Source organism: Coturnix japonica, chromosome 6 (genome assembly GCF_001577835.2).
Source record: "Coturnix japonica isolate 7356 chromosome 6, Coturnix japonica 2.1, whole genome shotgun sequence".
Classification (NCBI taxonomy): Eukaryota; Metazoa; Chordata; class Aves; order Galliformes; family Phasianidae; genus Coturnix; species Coturnix japonica.
Window position 1 is genome coordinate 6077632 of NC_029521.1, and position 21948 is coordinate 6099579.

General features: G+C 41.2%; 1 protein-coding gene across 6 annotated transcripts; it reads right to left on the reverse strand.

Annotated features, from left to right (window-relative positions):
* Positions 1-1674: 1674 nt before the first annotated feature.
* On the reverse strand, positions 1675-20569 carry LOC107315687 (protein FAM13A-like). Of its 6 annotated transcripts, XM_032445488.1 has the most exons (7): positions 19200-20565; positions 15489-15817; positions 10927-11101; positions 10515-10724; positions 8994-9177; positions 3533-3668; positions 1675-2715 (listed from the first exon to the last, which is right to left on the reverse strand). In XM_032445488.1, the coding sequence occupies exons 3-7, from the start codon at positions 11069-11071 to the stop codon at positions 2680-2682; spliced, it is 711 nt and encodes a 236-aa protein (XP_032301379.1). In that variant the 5' UTR covers positions 11072-11101; positions 15489-15817; positions 19200-20565; the 3' UTR covers positions 1675-2679. The 6 variants fall into 6 exon arrangements, with proteins under 6 accessions (XP_032301379.1, XP_032301377.1, XP_032301378.1 ...); XM_032445486.1 differs by lacking the exon at positions 15489-15817 and having other exon boundaries at positions 19200-20569; XM_032445487.1 differs by lacking the exon at positions 19200-20565 and having other exon boundaries at positions 15489-16904.
* Between the last annotated feature and the right edge of the window lie 1379 nt (positions 20570-21948).

Here is a 21948-nt window from a genome sequence, read left to right on the forward strand (position 1 = left end):
ACAATTGTCATTTCAGAGTTACAGACCTCCAGCATAAAGGCAGGCCTGCTGAAGACCTCAGGTACAGCTCAGAAACAACATTACACATCACCACACCATATCCCCTCTGTTCTTCACCCATCAATGGAAAGGCTTTGCTTTTGAAGACCTAAAATGAGTAAAAAATATTCTAGCCACCTCCAGTTTATTAGGCTTTTTAAGTCACAACTGCCTAATACTGTGCTCTTTATCAAATCCTTATGCCTGCAATCAGTAAAATATTCTTCTCTGTTTATCCAGAAGAAGAAGAAAAAAAATACATTTTCACAATACATTACCCATAATCTTTGTGGAGGTCCAAGTCCAGCTCTGATTCTCAATGTGCAGCATTTTTAATCCAATCTTCTGGTTTGGATGGCTCCCAAACACAAACTTAGAACTTACTGTTTAATGAGCCCATGCTTTTACAGAATTTACAAAGGTCAGGAAAAAATAGTTTGGGTTTTTGTTTTGTTTTTTTTTTTGTTTTGTTTTGGTTTGGTTTTTTTGTGGAACGGGAAGTAATACAAAGAAACCTTTCCATAACATAACAGCAAAGCCTACAGAAGCACCGACAAATCTCTTGGCAGTTCAAGTGCTACACACAGGACTCGCTGTGCTCACATCTAAACTCAACTAAAAGTTATCTTTGCAAAGTAAAGGTATGTGAAAGAAAATAATCAAGATCTGTACCAATTTAAAGTTAGGAAAAAATGCTAAACCCACAAATATGAATCAGAACTATGAGAGTCTATCCATGAAACATTACACTGACCGGACCCTTTAGTCTAACCTGGAAGCCTGAGTTTACTGTATCATAAGATCATGTTTGCTTCTTTTTTGAAAGGTTTCAACTAATTTCAAAAGCATTATCATGAGATTAGCAAAGGAAAACATCATTTACATCAGCTGTCCATGAAATTGAGAACAGTCCATTCATCAGACTGCAAATCCTTTTTTATGGCAACTTCAAATGAAAATGAAGCACCAGTTATTTCTTTCTTTCTTTTTTAAACAAATCGGTTGATGTGAAAACATTCACTCCCCTCTTTGAAGAATGCTGAAAACCTGATACTAACAAAACTCCCTAAGCTACAAAGAGCCATCTCAATAAAACCATAATTCAAATAGATGAAGTCTCCATGAAATATTTAGGTGCAGTAGGCCAACCAACTCAAACCACACTGTACAGTTTCAGAAATCCATTCTGAGGTGTCTGTGGTCTTTCTGAAGGGCTGGAATAGTGTTTAGCTCCCCTCTCCCAGCCACTGGCTCTGCAGTCCCTTTCCCTTTTCAGTAGGGCTTCACTATTGCAGAGAATAACTACAGAGTCTCTGCAGCCTTGCTGATAAAAAGAGAAGCATATGTAAAGGGCATGGGAGGAAGAGAAAACAAGAAATGAGAGTTATTTCCTCAGGGCGTTAGCTTTTCTTCTAACTGACTGAAGGAAAGGATGCACTGGTATGCACACACCCCAAAAGTTGTGCTTCTGTTTGCTTAGTTCAGGAAGAATTTATCTATCATGCTTCAGTACAGAGATATTAAAAAGCACTCTAGAACTTGATGAAAAATAAAATAAAAGTCCAGTCATTTCTTAATCCAGAACGTAAGATTTGGAAACGATGACGACAAAGAGCATGACAAATCGCTACTAGCAAGGTTTGATTTATAATTTAATTAGCTTCTATGGTGTAATCTTCTACAAAAAGCACACCCCAGCAACAATAAAAAGATCCCTCACATCAAATAGCTGAAAATGCAAACACCAGCGTAATTCCTTCAAGTTACTTCAAGAGAAACAGCCAATAAAAGCAAGTTTCATTTCCAGGAAGCAACAAGGGATCTGAGCCACATTTGCCATTTCACTTTTTGCTTGCTTTGCTGGAACTGGTTCATGCACGTTGAATATGTTTACTTTGTAAACCTAACTTTGATGTTTCTCGTTTAGTGGACTTTCAGCAACTGTTATATTATGAAAGATGGAGGGTACCTATCCAATATGCTGGATTTCCTGCCAGAAATTACAAAAACAAGATCAACCACAGAATTCTGAATTCCCTCCTCACCACAGATGGGATTTCTTTCATAAGCTTACCTCAGAGCAGGAGTGTGCCTCACGGCTATGCTTCATCTGGCCTTTTATTAAAGAACTTGAAAGGATTTTTCCAGAAAAATTCTTTCCCACATCACCACAAGCCCAGACAGACTGTGACATTTTGCAGAAATACAGGGAGTGAAGTTCCTTCTAAAACAAAGTCACTGAAATAGAATGCCAAGTCTCTTGGCTTTTCCAATACCTTTCCAATTTCCTCTTGCTACTGTAAGAGTACATAGTTACTGTGAGCAGAAGCAGATACAGTTGGATGGTCTTGCACACTCATCTGAGTACGTGTTTCAGGGATTCTCAAAGGAGAGTTCACATAGGAGAGTACAATGAAAAGTAGAAGTGTGTGCTTCGATGCTGTCTGCGTGAATTGACTGGAGTTTTAGATTTGGAATCATTTCATAAACATCCTTACATTGGTGTCTTCTGTTCTCTGTACTTATGATTAGACAGAATTTTTCAGGGTATTTTTTGTTTTTAAATATGGAGAGGTTTTCCATGAAGAACAACAGTCCCAGCATTCTCCTTGCAGATATAGAACTTGCTCTGCATATGAATCATGACTTAGCATTATAGAAGTCTGCCGATTTTTCCTTAACACAATTAAGAAAGAAGCCAAAAAGAAAGGAGTCAAAAACATGAGAGTCATGAGCTTCAATTACATACAATTTAAATCTATTCAGTAATACTCAACATGATCTGTTATCCTGCCAATCATCTAGGCGTGACCTGCAAGGATGAGTGGTAACTTCATGATGTAGTCTGAGACTGCGGGCCTTACTACTACATGCCCCTCAAGTCATTTCCTAATAAAAAACAATTTCTAATTAAGCAGTAATGGTACATGACATCACAAACTGAAAACAAAACTTATATTGACCTTCCCCCTAAAGCAACATTAGTCTATCAAGGTTCTTCCACCAGGAGATTTTTGATCAATGAGGCTAACAAGAAATCCAAGTGCATTCTTTTAAAGAAGAACATGTCGCCCAAAGAGAATCTGAGACAAATTCAGCAACATATGGAAAGATGAAATGGCTTTCACCCTTCTGTATTTGCTCCCCTGAATCACCAACATACAGCAACACAATATAAAGTGTTTCAGTAGAGAAAAAAAATCAGTGGCTTTGATCTAATGAAGTTCTGCATTGAGATATTTAACATGGAAAAAGTTAGAACTCTATTCTTGACTCTGTTCTTATACTATTACAACTGCATTTTTGCTCAAAAATCAGAATTTTAACTTCTATTTCCCCTCTATCTTATGCGTATGCTGAACACTTATAGTACCGGCAAGTAGCTGTGGTCAGTACTTAAACTACATATAAAGTAATTTATTTCCACTTGTAGCTTACAACTCAGTGAAGCACTTCTGATTCCTTGCTGAATCAGTTCATGTAACTTTCTTACCTGGAGGCCATCTGCTTGTCTTGCTGAGAAACAAGGGTTTACATCGACAAAAAGCATCTCATAGTGCTGAAGCAAATACAGCAGGAGGCCATTGTAAAGCCTTTGTTCTTCACAAGCCAACGGACTGACAGGAATCCTAAGGGAAGAACAGATAGATAAAGTTTCAGAGCTCTGAGATCAGGGTCTAATGATAAGTCACGCAGGGAGCACCCCTAATACCCCGAACAATTCAGAACGCAGCCTGTTTGATAACTGGATAAAACAAGTGTTCCAGACCCCTCCCTAATAGCATGATTGTTGGGACAGGAGTTATCTTCATCTGGTGGGGGTCACAATACAACAAAGTTCACAGTGATGGAGTCTCAGTGTGCTACAGCTACTCACATCACATCAAATCTTTGACGCAGCACAATGAGATAGCTAGAGCCTGACAGTTTCTCAGCTGTGAAGTTCATAAAATCAAGGATGAAGAGGACAAAAAAAGAAGCCACAAAAATCTGCCACTACTCAAAGGCACAAGGGCTGAAAGAGCTGTTTTGCTGTTTCAGCTTCTGAAGGTGAATTTTGATGGCTGAAATATTAAAAGAACAGCCTGTGTGTGGGGGAGGGAGGGGAGGGAAATAATAAAAATTCTAACATAGTGTTTCGATAGAATAAATTGTAATTTCATAGACTTTGGTCACATGTAGCAGAATTTCCAGGTGCTCCCAATAACAGATTGTCCATAATAGGATTTTTTGTTATTATTAAATAAGCAGTAGTTTAACTTGTTCTATCCATGAAAGTAAACTAAATTGGAATCATTTAATTTAAATCTGGGGATTCATTATGTGGCACTGTAATCTCATTCCCTTAAGGGACTGCGTATTCCCATAGTGAGCTATCTGGAGGCTTGGGGGACATTTACATATAAATTTGTTGCCCAATCCAGCTTCCCTATTTATGCTGCATCAACTCAGTTCTACACAGCATAATATTAATATTTAAACAAGAAATTCATAAACTATGGAGACTAAAGAAGACAAATACACACACCAGTCTTCCCAGATTAGTACCTTTGTTATTCATTCGCAATTTTGAAGTACAAATATACACACAAGGTCCAGTTCAAGCATTTTCATTCATGTTTTCTTTTTGTAAACCTACAGTTGTTTCTGTAAGAGCTTGGGCTCCTTTTAAAGGAAAATGTATTAAGCAGAGTTACAGGCAGGTATAACTTAGATGTACTGGACAAACTGCCTCATCATCACTTCTTTCTTCAGGACTGGCTAACAATTCTCCCTCTTGAATTCCTCTTTTTCTCAAAACTTTTCCATTTCTCACATGACAAAGCAAAACAAAAAGAAAAGTCTTTTTAAGGCTGGTTAGCAGAGCACACAGGAGCCCCAGCCAAACTCTTTTCTCCATTAGCATGGAATACTCCACAAGCCGTCCAAAGACAAACAGCTCTCTCCATATTTAGTGGGGCTCACGTTCACATAGTACTTCTGAGTGCTCCATTCTCAAGTCAGCATCAGACAAACCAAAGCTATACTCAGAATGTGACACTACAGCTGACTCCAAATATCAGACATCTGCAGATATTCACAGGTGGCAACACACGAGGATTCCAAATATAGAAAGAACATTTTTAGTTTTCTCTGCAGCCACATTCCACATTCAGTTTCAATTAGTTCTGCAAAACAAGCACTTCCTGCCTCTTCAGACACTTTTGCTTCTAGCAGAAACCAATCATCAGGCTGACAATAAGGAAGCTGCATTCACACCACAGTGGCCAGGAATATGCTCCTAGGAAGGGCATAGCTACTGAAGTACATTCTGCACTTCGCCTCAAAAACTCTTTTGTAGTACAAATCAAACACACAAAAAAACCACTAAAAATAAGAAATAGAACTTGATCGTCAGGAATCAACTAATGTTTTCCTTGAGAAAACCTAAGCCTTTCAAAGTTGCTTTGCCACAAAGCACAAGCTAGAAAATACATACACGCTTTGCCTTGGTTTTGTTCAGGAGACCTGCCAAGGTTCCTTGCTGGCAGAAGCTTATATGTAAGACTTGCTGTAAATTTACAGAAAGAATGAGTCAAAGTGAGTAGATGCAAACAGATAGTTGGCTAGCACCCTTATGCATGCATCCAAGGACTGCTAACTGCAGTTAGCAGAAATCTCTTTACCAAGACGAGGCATAGCAAAGTGCACACAAAAATCTAAGCAACATAGGTCAAATCTCTGATAAAAGAAAAGCAGTGTTCTCTCAGCGCTTGTGCAGGCAAACAGGGCATGAAACAGCTCACAACAAGCATGAATAGCAATAGAAATGAATAGTTCAGAGGATGAGCAATAAGAATTCTCCAGTGGGTCCCAGCAAAGAAAATCTAGGGAGTGACCAGCATAACTCTTGACCTATGAGCTATGTTTTTGGCTCCCTCACCTACAAGGAGGTGAGGACATGACAGCGGCATCATGCAGATGTTAACACTGAAGTTTCAAAAAGCAAGAAACACGTGCCAGGCTCAAAATCTAAGAGAGCAGTGCCACAGGAAAAAAAGATCAGAATCTGTTTTATGAAGACTAAAGTAAAATTAGAACATCTTACTCATTTTTTTTTCTGATATATACCTACTTTTTTATTGACACTTCTGGTCCTATCACACAGAACAGGGACAAGAAGTATACGTGCCACTAATATAGTAACAGAATAATTCCAGTATGAAGATATTTTCAGTCAAATATTCAAAATAAGCAGGGTTAAGGTAAAGGGTTGCAACAGATTAAAAACAGAGAAGTGACATTTAATACCCGTTTTTCATATGGTGATTTTTTTTAGCATTTAAAATTGAAGGTAGTAAGTTCTCTGCGATCCTGTAACTAGTCTTCTGATGTAACGCCCGTGCTAAGGCATATAATTTCTATGTCGAGATTAACGTACTTAATAACTGTTCAGTATACACAGTTTAGGTTAGTAAGGCATAATTAGCAACAAGGTTTATGTTCTAATTTTGTGTCCCAAGGTCCACAACTGCTCCATGGTCCAACTACTGAAATACCAAACTCTGTCACCTTAGCGAAGCATATTATATCTGTTGAGTCCTGGCCTGAAACACTGATTGAGTACTCAGAGAAAGGAGTCAGTCTACCCTGAGAGCACAGGTGAAGGTAATTCAGATTCATGACTGGAATGGGAGGAGCCTGGCTGCACCTCTCTTAGACTTCATATAAGGTCTGACTGTCAGTGGGGAAGGGTTTGCTCCTGAAGATCCCTCCTTGGTGAGCTTTCCCCTGCAGATCTGGACTCTTCTGATATGGGTAAACAATTGTTTTCCCTTTCCTTATAGCACTTTTCTATCATACCAGTCCCCCCATCATAACGAACTGTCCAATTGCTACAGTGATCAATGAATGCGACAGGTCTCCACAATAAAATTGTCAACATATTGAGACCGATAATAATCATAGATTGAATTTATGTTTAAATATCAACAGAATAAAAATTAAAGCAGAATGGTTTAATAAACAATCCAAAGTAAAAGCAGGAAGACGTAATTGTACCAGAAATGCAGAGTACCAATATGTGTGAAGAATAGTTAACACATGAAACGAATTAATGTCAAAACTGTAGTTAACTTTAAATGCAGAAAGTTATTTCCAACAATAGCATGGGGTATACGTTTCTGTAGATTAGATTTAAAATTGTATTTTCTATGACCCGTTATGTTCTGAAGCAAAACTATATTCAGACTATGGCAAGGAGTACCCAATGTGTCTTGCTTTCCTGTTAATCCTGGGTGCCAAATGTTTAACGATGTTGCAGCTAATTGTGCAAAGTCTTGCTCTGAGAGACATAATGGAAATGTATGGCTTTATTCCCTGTACCACGCTTGACTACCTAGAAATTCATCTTGTACAGGGAAACACAGCAGTTTATTCTGAATCTTGGAGGCCTGGGGCCACTCAGTGGGAAGCAGTACAGCAATCTTACTGAAGGAAAATGCCAGTTGCAAGACTCTCCTCCCCACCCAATTACCAGAAAGGTAATTTTTCATAATTCTAGAAGGCAGTTTTCAAGGACAGCACCAGTTACACACTTCACCAAAAAGAAAATGACCTACTGGTTTCCCTCTCCCAGAGCTGGTGAGATCAGAATGACTATAAAAAGCATTAACATTCACATCCATTCGGCAGATATACTTCTATTTACAGTAGCTTTGCTGTCTTGACAAATCACCCTGGCAGGAAAGCTAGAAGCTGATCATTTCTAAGGCTTCTCACACAGATCACTGCCACAAACATTTAGTTTAGCACTAAGTGAACTTTAAAAAAACCAAACATACTTGGAACTAGCTTGAGGAACTCCCAGAACAGACTAGGATGCTTAGAAACTGGATGAGCTCATCAGTTAAAAAGGGAACCTGCTTGCTTCTTCTGCAGAGATACAGAAATCTGTGGGCATACATCCAAAGAATTTGGGAAAAGAGTAATAAGCCATTATTGTGTGTACATGCACATAAGCTCAATGGGATGGTAAAGATGCCTTAAAACACAAGTGTGACAGTCAGTGCAGTCCTTGCTGAGTTAGCATGGGAGTGAGGTCTGGATTTTTGATGAAGGTTTTTTAGCATCAACCTTGTTTTACCTATTATAAGTGTCATGCAACTAACCCAGACACTGGGAGCAAATCTCATTTGCCTACACTTATTAACTATTTTCAGTACACAGGTCTTAAGGGGTTTTGTTGTACAGCTGCTTTGTTCCACAGTTGAATATCCTCCATGGTGAAGCCTACTCTCATAAGAGTGAATACTATAAGCCCTGTCAAAGAACACTCTGCTAGCTAAATCTCTCCACCTGTTTTTTAAAAGTTCCTTTTATTAATGTCACCTGCAAGGGCTATAAACTGTTACACAGTTCATAAGCTCACAGAGCAGAGAAACAGACACTGATCCACTGAAACAAAGGTGTACAAACTTTGAGACAAGTATAAACACTTCATCACTTTTCTTCATCAATGTGAAGGATGGGATGAAGCACTGAGATTTCCATTTCTCTGGAAAACCCAGCACTGCCAGACCATTCCAGGCTGCTGCTTCTCACCACCTTGACTGGCCTGACATATGCTCTCCTACCCTTCTTTTCCAGCATCCAATTAAGTGTCTGGCCTCTACCATTCCAAACGCAGCTTCAGCGCCTACTACTTGCAAGCAGAGCTGCCCACTGTTCAGGTATCAAGGTGAATTTTAGTGGCACCAATATATCCCTCTCCACAAAGGATACAACGAATGACTGTTGCATCTTGGAGAGGTTCCCTTTGCTGATGTTGCACTAGCCCATAATATTCTGCATAGACGTTTAACTTTCAAAGTGCTACACTTACTATTGGAGATAAGATTAATACAAAAAGCTTCATTTTCTAGTGTGATCACGTAGCACTGTTTAAAATGGGTGAATAGACACAGAGTACTCACTTGAAAAGAGCAGGTCCAAACACAATGGCCAAATTTTCCAGAGTCATGCAATTCACTGCGCTGTACGTTGCTACCTTTAACAGGAAGGCAGACAGGAACTGGAGAAGGTTTTGATGTGCTTTGGGAAGGCAGCTAATTAACTGTCTCAGATTCTTTATGCATTCTGTTGTGTCAATTCTGTGCTCTGTATTAAAAAAAGAAATTATTACAGAGATATTCCTGGTAACAACAACCTCATCGGAGACACTGAAATATATATTTGCTGGTAACAGGCAGTAATCACATATGTGAACCCTTAAGGCTACCTTTAAGGACAGTATAAGATCATTGGCCTTGATTTTTCCCCGGAGATCTTACACATCTGCCTCTCATTAAGAGGTGTAAGAAACTGTACCCCCTCAGCCCCAAATCACCTGAGTTTCCTGGCTAATTTGTAGCTCTCCATCTCAAAACATTTTTGCTCTATAAAAACACAACTGCAGTTACACAAGAGATGCTAAAAAAACTAAGTTGTGGATGCTTAGCGTTTCTTTGATTCTCATTCTTCAAAGCAGTGTTACAAGGCAAAATCATCTCTGTTTGATCAGCAGTTCAGAATTAGTGTGATAAAGTCTCCTGGTTATTAGAACTGAAATGGTGATGCTGCTCAGTAACTGGCAGCTGATGCTCAAATTTGCCACAGATCTCCAGGATGCATCTGTGTAGCTTTAATATTGTGAACAGCAAATCACATCCTTTAGGGCAATTCTAACCCTAGAAAACACGTTCCATAAAGATTAAGACCAATGTTGCCCAGCACATTAATGAAAAGAGGTTGGAATGGAGGAGGAGCAAAGAAAGAACAGCAAGATTATTCACGCTAGTCAAAGCAAGGTGACTGCAAGAATTTGTAGAAATCAAAGGTCTTTCAGCACAGCCTTTTAGAGTCGATGAAAGTGATTTTCTGTGTTCTTTTTTTTGTCATCATTGTTAGTTGGGTTCTTGTTTGTTTTCTTTTCTATAAGCATTTACATAACTTGGAATTCAGTAGATGAAGTTTGAACAAGAGCAACCTGCAGTAAAACCCACAAAACCCACTTATTTATATGCAAACACTTGAATTAGTTATCACTGGGAAGCACTTGCTGTAATTGCCTGAAAGCATTAGCTACCATCCATGGTGGAGTTGTATTTGATTGTACACTATTAAGAACTATCAATGTGAAAAGGGAACTAGATAGCACTGCTGTAAGCAACTCCTTCTGGCTTTGCAATTGAAATACTTCACACCATTCTGTGCCACTCACTGCTGCTAGGAAGACAGTAAGAAAACTGGTAAAAAATACTAAATCAGAATGTGGAATAAAAGGCTGCTGCTCAAGGAAACGTGAAATAAAGAAGATTTGGCTTTGGAAAGAGAGATGCAAGGCAGTAGAAATATAAATGTAATGTTATGGTGATTAGATTTAAAAATGGCATCTCAGCAAGTAGTAATGCACTGAGCTTTTCAGAGAAGGAAGTTTAGAAGTGACTGCTCTGTACCTTGGAAAGTTTTTAGCATGCCAGTACAGATGTTGTCTGGAAGAACAGCCACTGGCAGCTCATTTAGAAACAGTTTCAGAAGGCTGGCCACAGAATCAACATCTCCATGATTAATGAGGTCTACTTTTTCTCCCTGATTGTACTTCTGCTTCAGCTCCTTGATTTTATTCACTGAGCCACTGATTCGAAATATACCAACACGCTGCAGACCTGCTCAAGAAGAAATATGAAGCAGTATGCAATAGTTGTATATCATACCTGTGTGGTGTGTTCTGCACCTTAAAAAGTTCTTCTAAAAAAGCACAATAATAAAAACAGATGGCAAAAATGCTGAGTATTTACAGCTTAAATGTACAGTTTATAGAAAAAACAACAGTTTTCAGAGAGCAGAGAAAGCAAAATGTGAACTTACCAAATACTTCCAGATACTCCACCATCTGTGTGACAAGAAAGGGGACTCCACACTGTGTTGCATTCTTTGTGAGAACTTCTAGAGGAACACCAAATGTTCTTCTTTCTCTGCTGAACTGTGGATCTGGTGAGACTTTACTTGTCATGTGCCTGACTTGAATAGAAGATAATGATCTCTGGGGAATAAAAACAGGCAAGATAGAAGTAGTAGTTGATTTTCACCAATTTAAGGTTGAAGAGTCTAACATTCTAGTTACATTCATTGTGCTCATTAGAATCATAAAATATCCAGAGCTGGAAGGGACCCACAAGGCTCGAGTCCAACTCTGGGGCCCCAAAAAGGACCATCTGAAAACAAGCTCCATTTCTGAGGGCATCATCCAAAAGTCCCTTGATCTCTGATGATCACTGGCAGCCTGGGACCCTGATCACGTCTGGAATCCTTTTCCATGCACACCACCCTCTTGTGTAAAACTTCTCCCTGATACTCAACCTTCCTCTCTTCTGACACAGCTCCATGCCATTCCCTCACCTCAGGTATTGTTGCTGTCACAAGGGGGAAGAGTTCAGTGCTACCTCTCTGCTCCCTTTAAGGAACAGCAGCTGCCATGATTTCTTCCCTCAGCTCCTATTCCCTGGGCTGAACAAAATGACAGACTGAGTTGCTTGTTGTGAAGACACATCTTGCCTTACAGATCCTTAATCTTCACAGCCCTCCTTTGGAGGCTTTCTAATAGTCTCATATCCCTCTGACACTGCAGCACACAGTGCTCAAGGTGACACTGCACCAGCTCACAGTAGAGGCTCTTTGCACAAGTTTTACCTCCACTGCACATTCCTAACATTCTAGATTGTTAATATCTTCCTTCTTTAGAGCTGAGATGGGTCCTGTCCAGCTCATATCCAAAAGTCAGACATTAACAGCCTCCCAAACCTTCAGAACACAAGGTGTGTGATTACAAAGCCTGGCCTTTCACTTGGCACAGTCTCAGCCCCGTCACCTTGAACTTGTTTTTTTTTCCCTTTTCTCTGTGTTTAGGACAGGGAGGTGCTGCTGAACCAGTTCCTCAGGAAGCCCTTGCAGCAAGGAAGAAGGCTGAGCAGTGCAGGGCACAGCTTTATCAGCTCACCCAGCTGATTCACCAAGATGGAAGTGGGAAGGGAATAAAAATACAAATCATGGGAATTAAAGCAGCAGCCACAGCACCACCCAGGTAAAGGGTTCCCACTGCTGCATGCCAGTTTGTTCACTTTCCTTTCTTTACACTGCTAGCTGCAATATAAAAAACGACTGGGAGGTCCCAGGAGGTTCCGGTGGCCCTGCCCACAGGGCACAGCTGAGCCACCCAGCAGCACTGGTGGAACCACAGGGCAACAGACCCCAGGTGTTTGAAAACAGTTTTATCTACCTAAAGGCCTATTTTATAGCTCACAAAAGTAGCCTGCTCTCACAGCAGCTCACACTGCTTCAAGCTCACAGCTTGAAGACTTTGTTAATTTGATGGGGTTTTTTAATTAGCTCTCATGTTTTCAAATGCAGGTAACAGATCTACTATTTCCAAAACTGGACCATCTTACCTCTGGCAGAGCTTCCCATAAACACTTTAACCATAAAAATCCAGATACAGATGGTGTTTGAGGAGCCCTGGAGAGCAGCAGCATGGAGCTGCTCAGCCCCATGGAGCCAGATGCTCAGCTAATGCTTGCTGTGGTTTTCACACCAAGACATGCCTATAACCACACATAGACACAACCTAACGCTACAGCTCAGCAAAAGGTCCAGCCAAGGAGGCTTAAAACACAGAGGGCTATGAGCAGTAGCTATAGGTCTCCTGGGAGGTCCTAGCAGCAGGGCCTTCACCACAACCAGCTGATAAGAAGAGCTGCATGGCACAGCAGCAGCTGTTCTGAGCTCCACGAGCCTCCCATCGCTTCTGTATTCAAATCCAGGTGGCCACAAGTCACAAGCTTAACCTGAAGCCCTGAAGGCGACACATGTTATTTATGTCAGCTGTTTCATGAGAACACTCCTGAGCATTGCCATGACCACACCAGCTTCCCTGGCAATCAAACCTTCTGCTTTGGAAACTGGGTTCCTGTGTAATGCAGACGCAGCATTACCTCAGCTACCAAAACACACAAAGCCAGGAGCCTCAAGCACCAGCTGTTCCACTCCCTCCCGTTCTCTTGCTCCTAAGCAATGCAAACTTAACCCCTATATTCAGTATATCAAATCCAAACATGCAACTTTGCAGAAACTCTAGCTAATGGAAACCCATATTCTCAGCACACATGCTAACACACTCTCAGCCACACACACCTGAGGAGAAAGCACACGGTTTTTGTGGCAGCACCCAACCAAACCCACAGTTCACCACAGACACCTGCTGTCAGCAGTCTGATCTCTGAATTTCACAGAACAAATACAAGCAGGAATGAACCAGTATCAGCCCTAGTAAAGGGGAAAATGCCCCCACTCCCTTAATCTCCTTCCCTCCTCATTCCCACCTCCCTGCATTTTGCCTTATGAAGTACATAGAGGTGTTCAAGGCCAGGTTGGATGGGGACCTGGGCAGCCTGGTCTAGTATTAAATGTGGAGGTCAGTGGTCCTGCCTGTGATGGGGGGGTTGGAACTTGATGATCCTTGGCAGGATGTGACATTATCCACTAAGCTGCATCTTGTTCTCATTTTTCTGTCATACGGGCTATGCTTAATCACACAGGAAAGGACTCATTTATTCAATGTTTTACACAGAACAGTGAAAGCTGAATTCTAAACCCAAAACATCTAGACTTACATGCTGGTATCAGTTCTGCATCAGGAAGATTCAAACAAACACCCACATTTCATTTTAAAGGGGGGTCTACTTTTTTTAATAGTGCCGTCCCAGCACCTTCTTAAATGTTATTATTACTATGTTGACAAAAGGAAAAAGGAAAGACTGAATTGCTACAGAAAAAGCAGCTTATAAAATGCACACCTTCAAGTTCTGGCTTGTGGCACTGTTGACTTGGCTCTGTTCAGCTCTGTTGCCATGGCAAATGCACACAAACGCTGCAAAAACTAAACCTTATTCTGCTCTTTCAGTACATAATAAGCAAGGTTAGAACATGATATTAATGCTAAAGAGTTAATGATTACTACAAAAATAATGAGATGAAAAAGAATAGGCAAATTAACATACTTTACACTTTTTTTTTCTGTATAAGGTGTGAGGTGTTAAAGTCTATATTTTAAAAATATTGATGATATTTTACTCCAAATTCCTTCCTCTTCAGATACAACAGCTGGGTTGAGAAAAGAAGAGCATCTTTTTCAGAAATCAAGAAAAGACATGAGAGAGACTCACAAAACCAGACGTAAGTTCACTTACACAAAGTGAAAGGGAGGCACTTGCTCCCATATTAGCAGCAGGAGAATAGCAGTATTTCAGCTGTGCTGCTCAGAAGATACCATCGCCTTTCTTCCCATTATAAATCTGTGCAGTGCAGCCAAGACAAGCTTCATCCATTGGGCTGTTCCTCTGTAATCAACTTATCACAGCATAATTGCTAAGTATCATCTTCATCAGCAGTTTCGCCCCGAGTGTGTCCTAGGTAGAAGTTAACTCCTAGCAGAGGAGAATTCTTTGTGGCCAACACTTCCCTCCAGGCTCATATTGCAAAAGTTCACGGATGTATTACCATCAAGAGATGTCTCCATGGCACCTAACACACAATGGCACAGCTTCCTGAAAGCCCATACACCATGCGTTTGATATTTAGTTTTCAGCAGTTTTTCCAAAGCAAATTTGCAAATATTCATATTGCCTGCTGTCCTCTCTGTCTGCCAGCAGCAGTAAAACATTCTGAGGTGGCCCACAGCATATGCATATTATAGATATACATTTATACAACACCTGCACAAACATTTTGGTAAGCATATGAGCAAGGATCCATCCAAACTTTGAAATAAAGATGAAACAGATGCTGTTAAGACCAACACGCTCTATTGTAACTCCTTCAGATATAAATTCAGTCCTATGAAATAAGCCAAAACAAAGCAGGTAATGTTGCAATTAAAAATAACTGGGATAGATTCTTCACACAAATTTCATCAATTTGGTTATCAGGTACACAGAAAACAAACAACAGAACACACAAAATGATAGATAAAGAAACTTCCTTTGTAGGGTGCTACAGAAAGGAATTACTCCATCAGCACACCAGATTAGTGGTTTAGCACAGAAGGAAAGTCCCTTCTCCTTAGTAGAGGGAATATAACTTTAAAATCATACAGATTTTAGCCCACTTACACAAGGTCCAGCGTTGTTCTCTGGAAATGCTTTGAATTAAGGCTTTCTTGCCCTATGATAAGAGGTTTTCCAGCCCAGCTGGAGTGAAACAACAGGGCACACAGGTGAGGACCCTGCTTTCACATTAGGGCATATCCACTATCACTGTTATACCCAGGTGCAGAAAGGACAAAGCCAAATCTGTAGGTAGCAGGGTTCATATTCTCACTGCTGTCTCAGTATGCTCCAAATCTGGGTTTTTCAGCATTTGGAGAATCAGACATTTACCTTGCTTTGCAACAGGAGAGGCTAGCAGATTTAGTCACCCCAACGGGCATTTAATCTCTTTGCTCCACGGTGCACATGCTATTCCACAGCTCCCCCAAAGTCCATTTGGTGTCAGTGTCCCAGTTCTGGACAGAACTTTCACAAGTGTGAAAGGGCAACTGAGATGGGAGAGACTGCAGCTCTACAATCAGAAGTAGCAGTGAGGGTTCACTCCCATCCTCACAGACTGCATCGATGCCCTGTCCGGATGAACTGCAGAGATACAGTACTGGCTGCAAGAGCAGATGGCCCTGGAGCAGGGCAAACAAATACAGCACGTGGATGTTTACCTTCAAGAAAAGGAATCACACAAAAAGACTGATTAAAAAAAGACAACAATATTGGTCCTGCAATACCCCATGGTGCGACTACTCGTATCTGTCACAGCAGTGTGGCTGTCCAGTGCTTATATCTGAGAGATTACGGTGGTATTTTGGTGCCCTGCATCTCCCTTGGGACAGACAAAAGCACAAAGCAGTCAGAGCCAGCAGCTCCTCAGCTAACAGTGCCTGCAGGCTGGTAGCTGTTTGCTGTCCACAGAGAAACAAAAAACCTGAGCCCCAAACCCCTAATCGGTTGCTCCCTTCCACACAGAGCATTTCTAACCCCTCATATCTCTATATTTCATATGATGTGTCACAGCTGACGTATTGCTCCCCCCTGCTTCAGCTGAACACGTAAACTCTAAGCACATACCTTTTAAAGCAACAAATTCCCTGCCTAAGCAGCAAGCACAAGCTTTTTTGTATTGGATCATCACAGCAGTAGCAGTGAAGACAAGGCAGCAGTGACTGCAATCAGCCACTTGCCCTCTACTGCACCTTTAACTGCAATTGTCCAAGAATATGTTTTCAAAACCTGCCTGCTGCCTCCAAAACCAAAATGCAGCAAGCGAGGTTTATGTAAAACTGAGATATTTCAGCTCTCCAGACAGGCTGCAGCAGCTAGAGGGCACACGAGGCATGCTGCAGAGGTGGTCCTGCAACCCTCACTGCAGACACAGTAAGGAAACCTAAGGCCTGGATAGAATGTTCCTTTCACACAAAGTAACACAGTTCAAAGGGATGATTTCTTGTTCTGCTGTTGTTGTATGAAGAGCAGAAGGCCACAGACACAGCAAATGAAACTTATTTCAGTCCAGACCCTTGTTCTGATCAAAGTGAATTCCTGTAAGGCTTTTGCTGTCTGAGTGCAATGCACTCTGAGCAGCCACCCTGACTTCAAGGGCTGCATGTCAATTAAAACCAAAACTTCTGGTTTCCTAACACCCCACTGACCCTGGGATGGCTTATGAGAAAAGACAGCGCCTTGGCCTGGGTGGTGCAAGGAGGTTGGGGGAGCACTAAGGGTTGTCTTTGTACTCTTTTCACGTGACCTCCAGGTCCAGAAGGGCTGCTTCTGAGGTCTGCTGATGTCTTGAAAAGAGAGGAAAAGCGTACAACAAGAAACGTGAAAGGGAAGTTAGAAAAACTTCATCTTCTTCCTTAGAAAACTTTGTTTTTAAATAGAAGCATTAGAAACAACAGTATCCCTGTGGGAGAGGGCAGAGGTAGCTGTGGTAAGCACACTGTCAGCAGCAGTGGAAAAAACACAAACAAACAATAGCAGCAAGAAAAATGATTAACTGAGACTTTATGGTTCAGTTAGAGTTTTCCTGCAAAACTACAAGCAGCCTGTTCTGCTGATCCAGTCAGCTCATTTTCATGAGTCTCATAGCATGCAGTCAGATGGGAAAGAAAGCCCTGCCATATGTAGCAGGCTATGTTTCTCACAAGGATAACTGCAGTGAAGAAGACACATTTCAGTGTGTGAGAAGGTCAGAGAGCAGCCTAAGTGCAAATTAAGCAGCTCTTGAAAACAGCACAAATTTTATTCCATCTGTACTAAACACTCCAGACCCTCCATGACTGCTCTGCTGGAGACACAATATTACGCTGTTGCTACAGGAAGATTATAAACTGTGTAATACCCAGAACAGTGGACATTTACAATTTCACATAATCAACCTCAAAGTCATTTCAGCTGCTTTAACAATCTTTTCATTTCCATATCTCAAAATAAATGCCAGTTGGAAAAGCCCGTTTGGCAGCATCTCAGAGGATCTCACAGTGAAAGGTGCTGCTTTTTGCCAGCAGGCCAGTCAGCACATACACCCAAGCAGTATCCTGCTGTGAGACCCACAGTAACACTGCCTCTTGCCCATCCCAGTGCTGAGCCCTTGTAGCAGTGCAGCATAAAAAGGGCCGGGCAGACCACTTGGGAGCTGAGGGAGGCAGGGAAGGCATGGTGAGATGAGACAGCATAAGAAGCTGATGGTGTAAACAGGACATACAGGACTCCAACACACTGTTCTGCTGTAGTCAGAACCATTTTGAAAGGCACAGTTTGTTTTGGGTGGGGAGCTTAGGGAAAAGTCACTTGCATAAGCAGGGATGCAGTTGCACTGACTTTGTAATTCATATAGCTTTCTAAAGATAGGATAAAACACCATGACAGGCACACAAACCCATGCCAGCACCCATCAGAGCATGCTGACCTCTTACAGCTGACAGCTTCAGAAAGTAAAACTGGAAACACTGCTAGGCCCCCTGATCTGTCTGAACAGAAGGAAAACATAGACAGAATTCTGTTATCCATTCCCTGGCTCAAAAGCTTCAAAACTGTCCAGTTCAGGAATGTTATTTCTTTTCCCCTCTCTACGGAATCTTTCAGGAACAGCGTGATCCCTTGCTAAATGCACTATGATGCAACAGTTGCACCATCTGGGGCTTGACAATTCTTGTGTGCTTACCCCATATAAAAGTATCCTTGAATTACCACAGAAAACATTCAGGGCCAGATACATACAGAGAAGTTTCCAGCAGATGAACCCATCTTACTGGCTCCCACAGCAGGTTTCATTGACACCACAGACGCACAGCAGTCATCTGTTTTATTCCAATTAATTATAAACCACTTGAAGCTGAAAAATGAGTAAGTTATTAAAAAAATCTTGCATTTTAAGGGCAAGTAGATGGAGCTGATGGTGAAAACTCTACCAGACTTTTCTAATAGGAATTTGAGTGACAATCAGTACTGATGTGCAGAAGGAGAAAAATGCATTTTGTAATGACTGGCTGGAAATGAGGTATGAAAAAAATATGGTATTTCCATTTTAATCACTACTGTATAAAGGTATGATACTTTTCTCCATAATTTAGCTGCCAAAAGTCATAGTACAGACTTAAGAGGATGGTTGCTACACATCCCCCATCACAATATTTTGACTACCAGGCATGCCTACTCACCAAACTCAATGATCAGAAAGGAATTGTTGCTGTCCTGACAAGAAAGAAGCTCTCCCTTGTTGCACTGCTTTTCATTTAATTGTGGAGGGAGTATGTAGGCCACAATCCCTCTTAGCAGACAAGTTCAACAGCTGCCATCAGTGTTCCCCCCCCCACCACAGTTTTACTTCTGCTCACAGCTGACCAGGTGGTCTCTTTGAGATGTGGATGCCTGGGGGACAAAGGTAAGTACATTTTCATGGCCAGGCCAGACATGTGCAAGGAAACTGCCTCTTTCTCCATCAGCCAGACACGTACCAGTCCAGTGCTGTGCCTGAGCAAATATCTCCTGAGTCACAGTAAGGCTATTATTTATTACTGTAGACGCAGCACTACATTAACCCACCTGGCAAGTCTGCAGTTGCTTTCCTCTATCTGCACCCATCTCTGGCAGAGAATGTGTCGGTGCCCTGCAGTGGCTCAGCAGAGTCTGTTTCCAGGCAGCTGAATTACAGGCATGTGGAGAACTGTCCAACAAAGCAGCAGGAGGCACGCGTTAGGAATGCTTGATCGCTTACCCCAGTTCCCCTGCACCCTCTTCCCCTGTTTAAACTCTCCAGCATGTTTTCTTTTAAAGGCTTTAGAAAATCATCAGCTGTAAAAAACAACATACTTGCTTGGCAGTTCTGCAGAACTACAAGTACCATGTGGCAGGTCAAATGCTGACAGTGCCCTTCTCCACTTGGGGAGAAATGGTATGAAGGTGGGTTGGAGCCTGCCTCTCTCTCCTTCCTGTTTTCAATTGCATTTTCTTCCTCTAATCTCCACCTGGCACTCAAACCTCTTAAATTTCCTAATGCTGTTCCAGGGAAAACAAGTCAGAATTCAAAATTTAGTATTTCTTCATTATCTAAAGGCACCGTCTTGCTCTTGCTGCTAAAGAGCACAAGCATCAGGAAAACCAGCTGTGGGTGATGGAGGAAGAAGTGCTCTTTTCAAGGCTTACAAATTATTTAAAACTCTTCTAAGTTCAAAATGAATATGAATAAGGCTGATAACTGAGCTCCATATCCAGGGAATTAATTGGGTGAAAGTAAATCTCAAACTCTGACACAAATGAGGAAGCTGGGGGTAATGTTTCTTACCAGTAAAGGTTCTGTGCAGTAAAAACTGAGCACAGAAGTGATGGCTTTTCTGCACCAAGACACCACTGCTCCCTATTATACTTCATATGCCAGTATATGCAGCATCTCTTACTGGAAAAGACACAAAGAAATACTCAACAGGAAAGAAAACCATCCTCTCCCCCCAGGCAAATACTCAACCTGCTTATTGGTACAGTCCACACACATAAAAAAAAAGAAGTGATGGGAATAGGGGCTTAGTATGGAAGAATGTGTTTGTAAATGAGGACAACCTTCTCTTCTTTCCAAACAGATTTCTCTGCCATTTTCTTTCCACTCTGAATTTCCTAAGCTGTCTTTTTCACTTCAAAGCGAGTGTTAGCTTACAGCACTAGAAGTTAGTATTCTGCACCCGAGTACAGAAAGCGTCTCAATAACATTTGGCCTCTGCTGCAGCTATGGTATTTTCCTGAGCAGTTAAGGGCACCTGGGGATATTCTGCTAAGGCACTACAGCAGTATTTGAATGAAGCTGACTGACAGGCAATTACTGATCATGCATTCAAATGTAATCAGAAAATGATAACTAAGGAGAATTTCCATTCAGTTTGCCTGATCCCAGGTTTGCTTTGCCAGGAAATAAAAATCTGAAAAATGAAACTTGAAGCAAAACAAAATACTCATAATTAAGGCCTTTTCCCTATCCGTTCATTTTCATATCATATTTGAATCGCTGGACTAGATTTAGCTAGAGCTGTTAAGAACCAGCCCAGTTCCTGCAGGAACTGCTGGAAGAAACATCTGCACAGACCAACTGGTGAGGCTCAATCTAGAACCTGGTCACCACTTTCTGATGGCTTTCCATGGCTGATAAGAAACCTGATGCGCACCTTCAGCTCATGGACTATGAACATCTATCTGCACTAATCATTTCTGGTATGATATGCTGCCATTTTACATAAATAATAGTTCCAGAACAATATTATCTCTTTGAAGAAATCTTTGAAGAGCTGCAAAGAAAGAAAACAGTCCTTGCCTGCTCTCTGCATCTAACTTGAACAACATCTGAAGTGAGAACTGAAAAAAACCAGCAGGAATATGGTAAGAGGAGACTTCAGCATCTTCCTGCACCATGAGTGTCACCCAAACACAATTGGAAGCCAAGCAGAGGCTGGTTCTCACCTGTATTTCTCCAGTAGCATATTGATACCTTTGGTCTTTACTGATCCAGTATAATTTCAAAAGAATTCACCTGTACACTCAATCTGTCTTCCGCAGCCCAGCGATTCTTGTTCTTGAGCAACATTAGAAAGAATTCAGAAAAGGTGGAAGACCCTCTAAGATGATGTCTTCCCTCTATGAAACACACCTGGCAGCAGCAGCTCCACTAGCCCAGTTCCAGGCAATTGCTGAAAACAGTTTCTTCATCTTGAGCCCATCATATGCAAATTAAAACCTCCAATTCCCAAAGCAATAATGTACACGGTGTGTTCAGTGAGAATTCCCACTTCCCTATCTCTCTCTCTCCCCATTTTCAGTAGTCAAAAGAGCCATCCATACACCACAGTGACTGTTTAATTCTATTTTCTACAATAACAGTGCCTAAGGAGGCACCAGACAGTCAAGCCTACTCTTGTAAATTTTGTGTCCCTTATTCTGTGACAACACATAATCTGTTTTATTTGGAGCAAATATGAAAGAAATCATACAGGCTTGTTATGATTATTTTTTTTAAGGAACACTTGCCCTCATACGTGGTACTTACTGTAAATTCAGAACACATCAGATGATTTCAGTTACTCTAGTTTGCAAGGACAGCTTCCTAAGTTACTGAAAGCAGAGAGGCAGCTACTGTAACCCAGGGACATTTTAACTAAACAGCAAAGTCATTTAATTCCAGCAGCAGGCAGCACGGCCCAATGCAACTTGATATGCACGTCATGTTATCAAATTTTAAAGTCATAACCACAAAAAAAAAAAAAAAAAAAAAAAAAAAAAAAAATGTAGATACAATCTCTAAATATAGAGTTGG

Coding starts and splice junctions, on each gene's coding strand:
- LOC107315687 (XM_032445486.1), bottom strand. CDS start 19,238: ATGGGTGCAGATAGAGGAAAGCAACTGCAGACTTGCCAG. Junction 10,725..10,926: donor GGAGTATCTGGAAGTATTTG/GTAAGTTCACAT, acceptor CTTCTTGAGCAG/GTCTGCAGCGTGTTGGTATA. Junction 2,716..3,532: donor GACAAGCAGATGGCCTCCAG/GTAAGAAAGTTA, acceptor AATTGTGTTAAG/GAAAAATCGGCAGACTTCTA.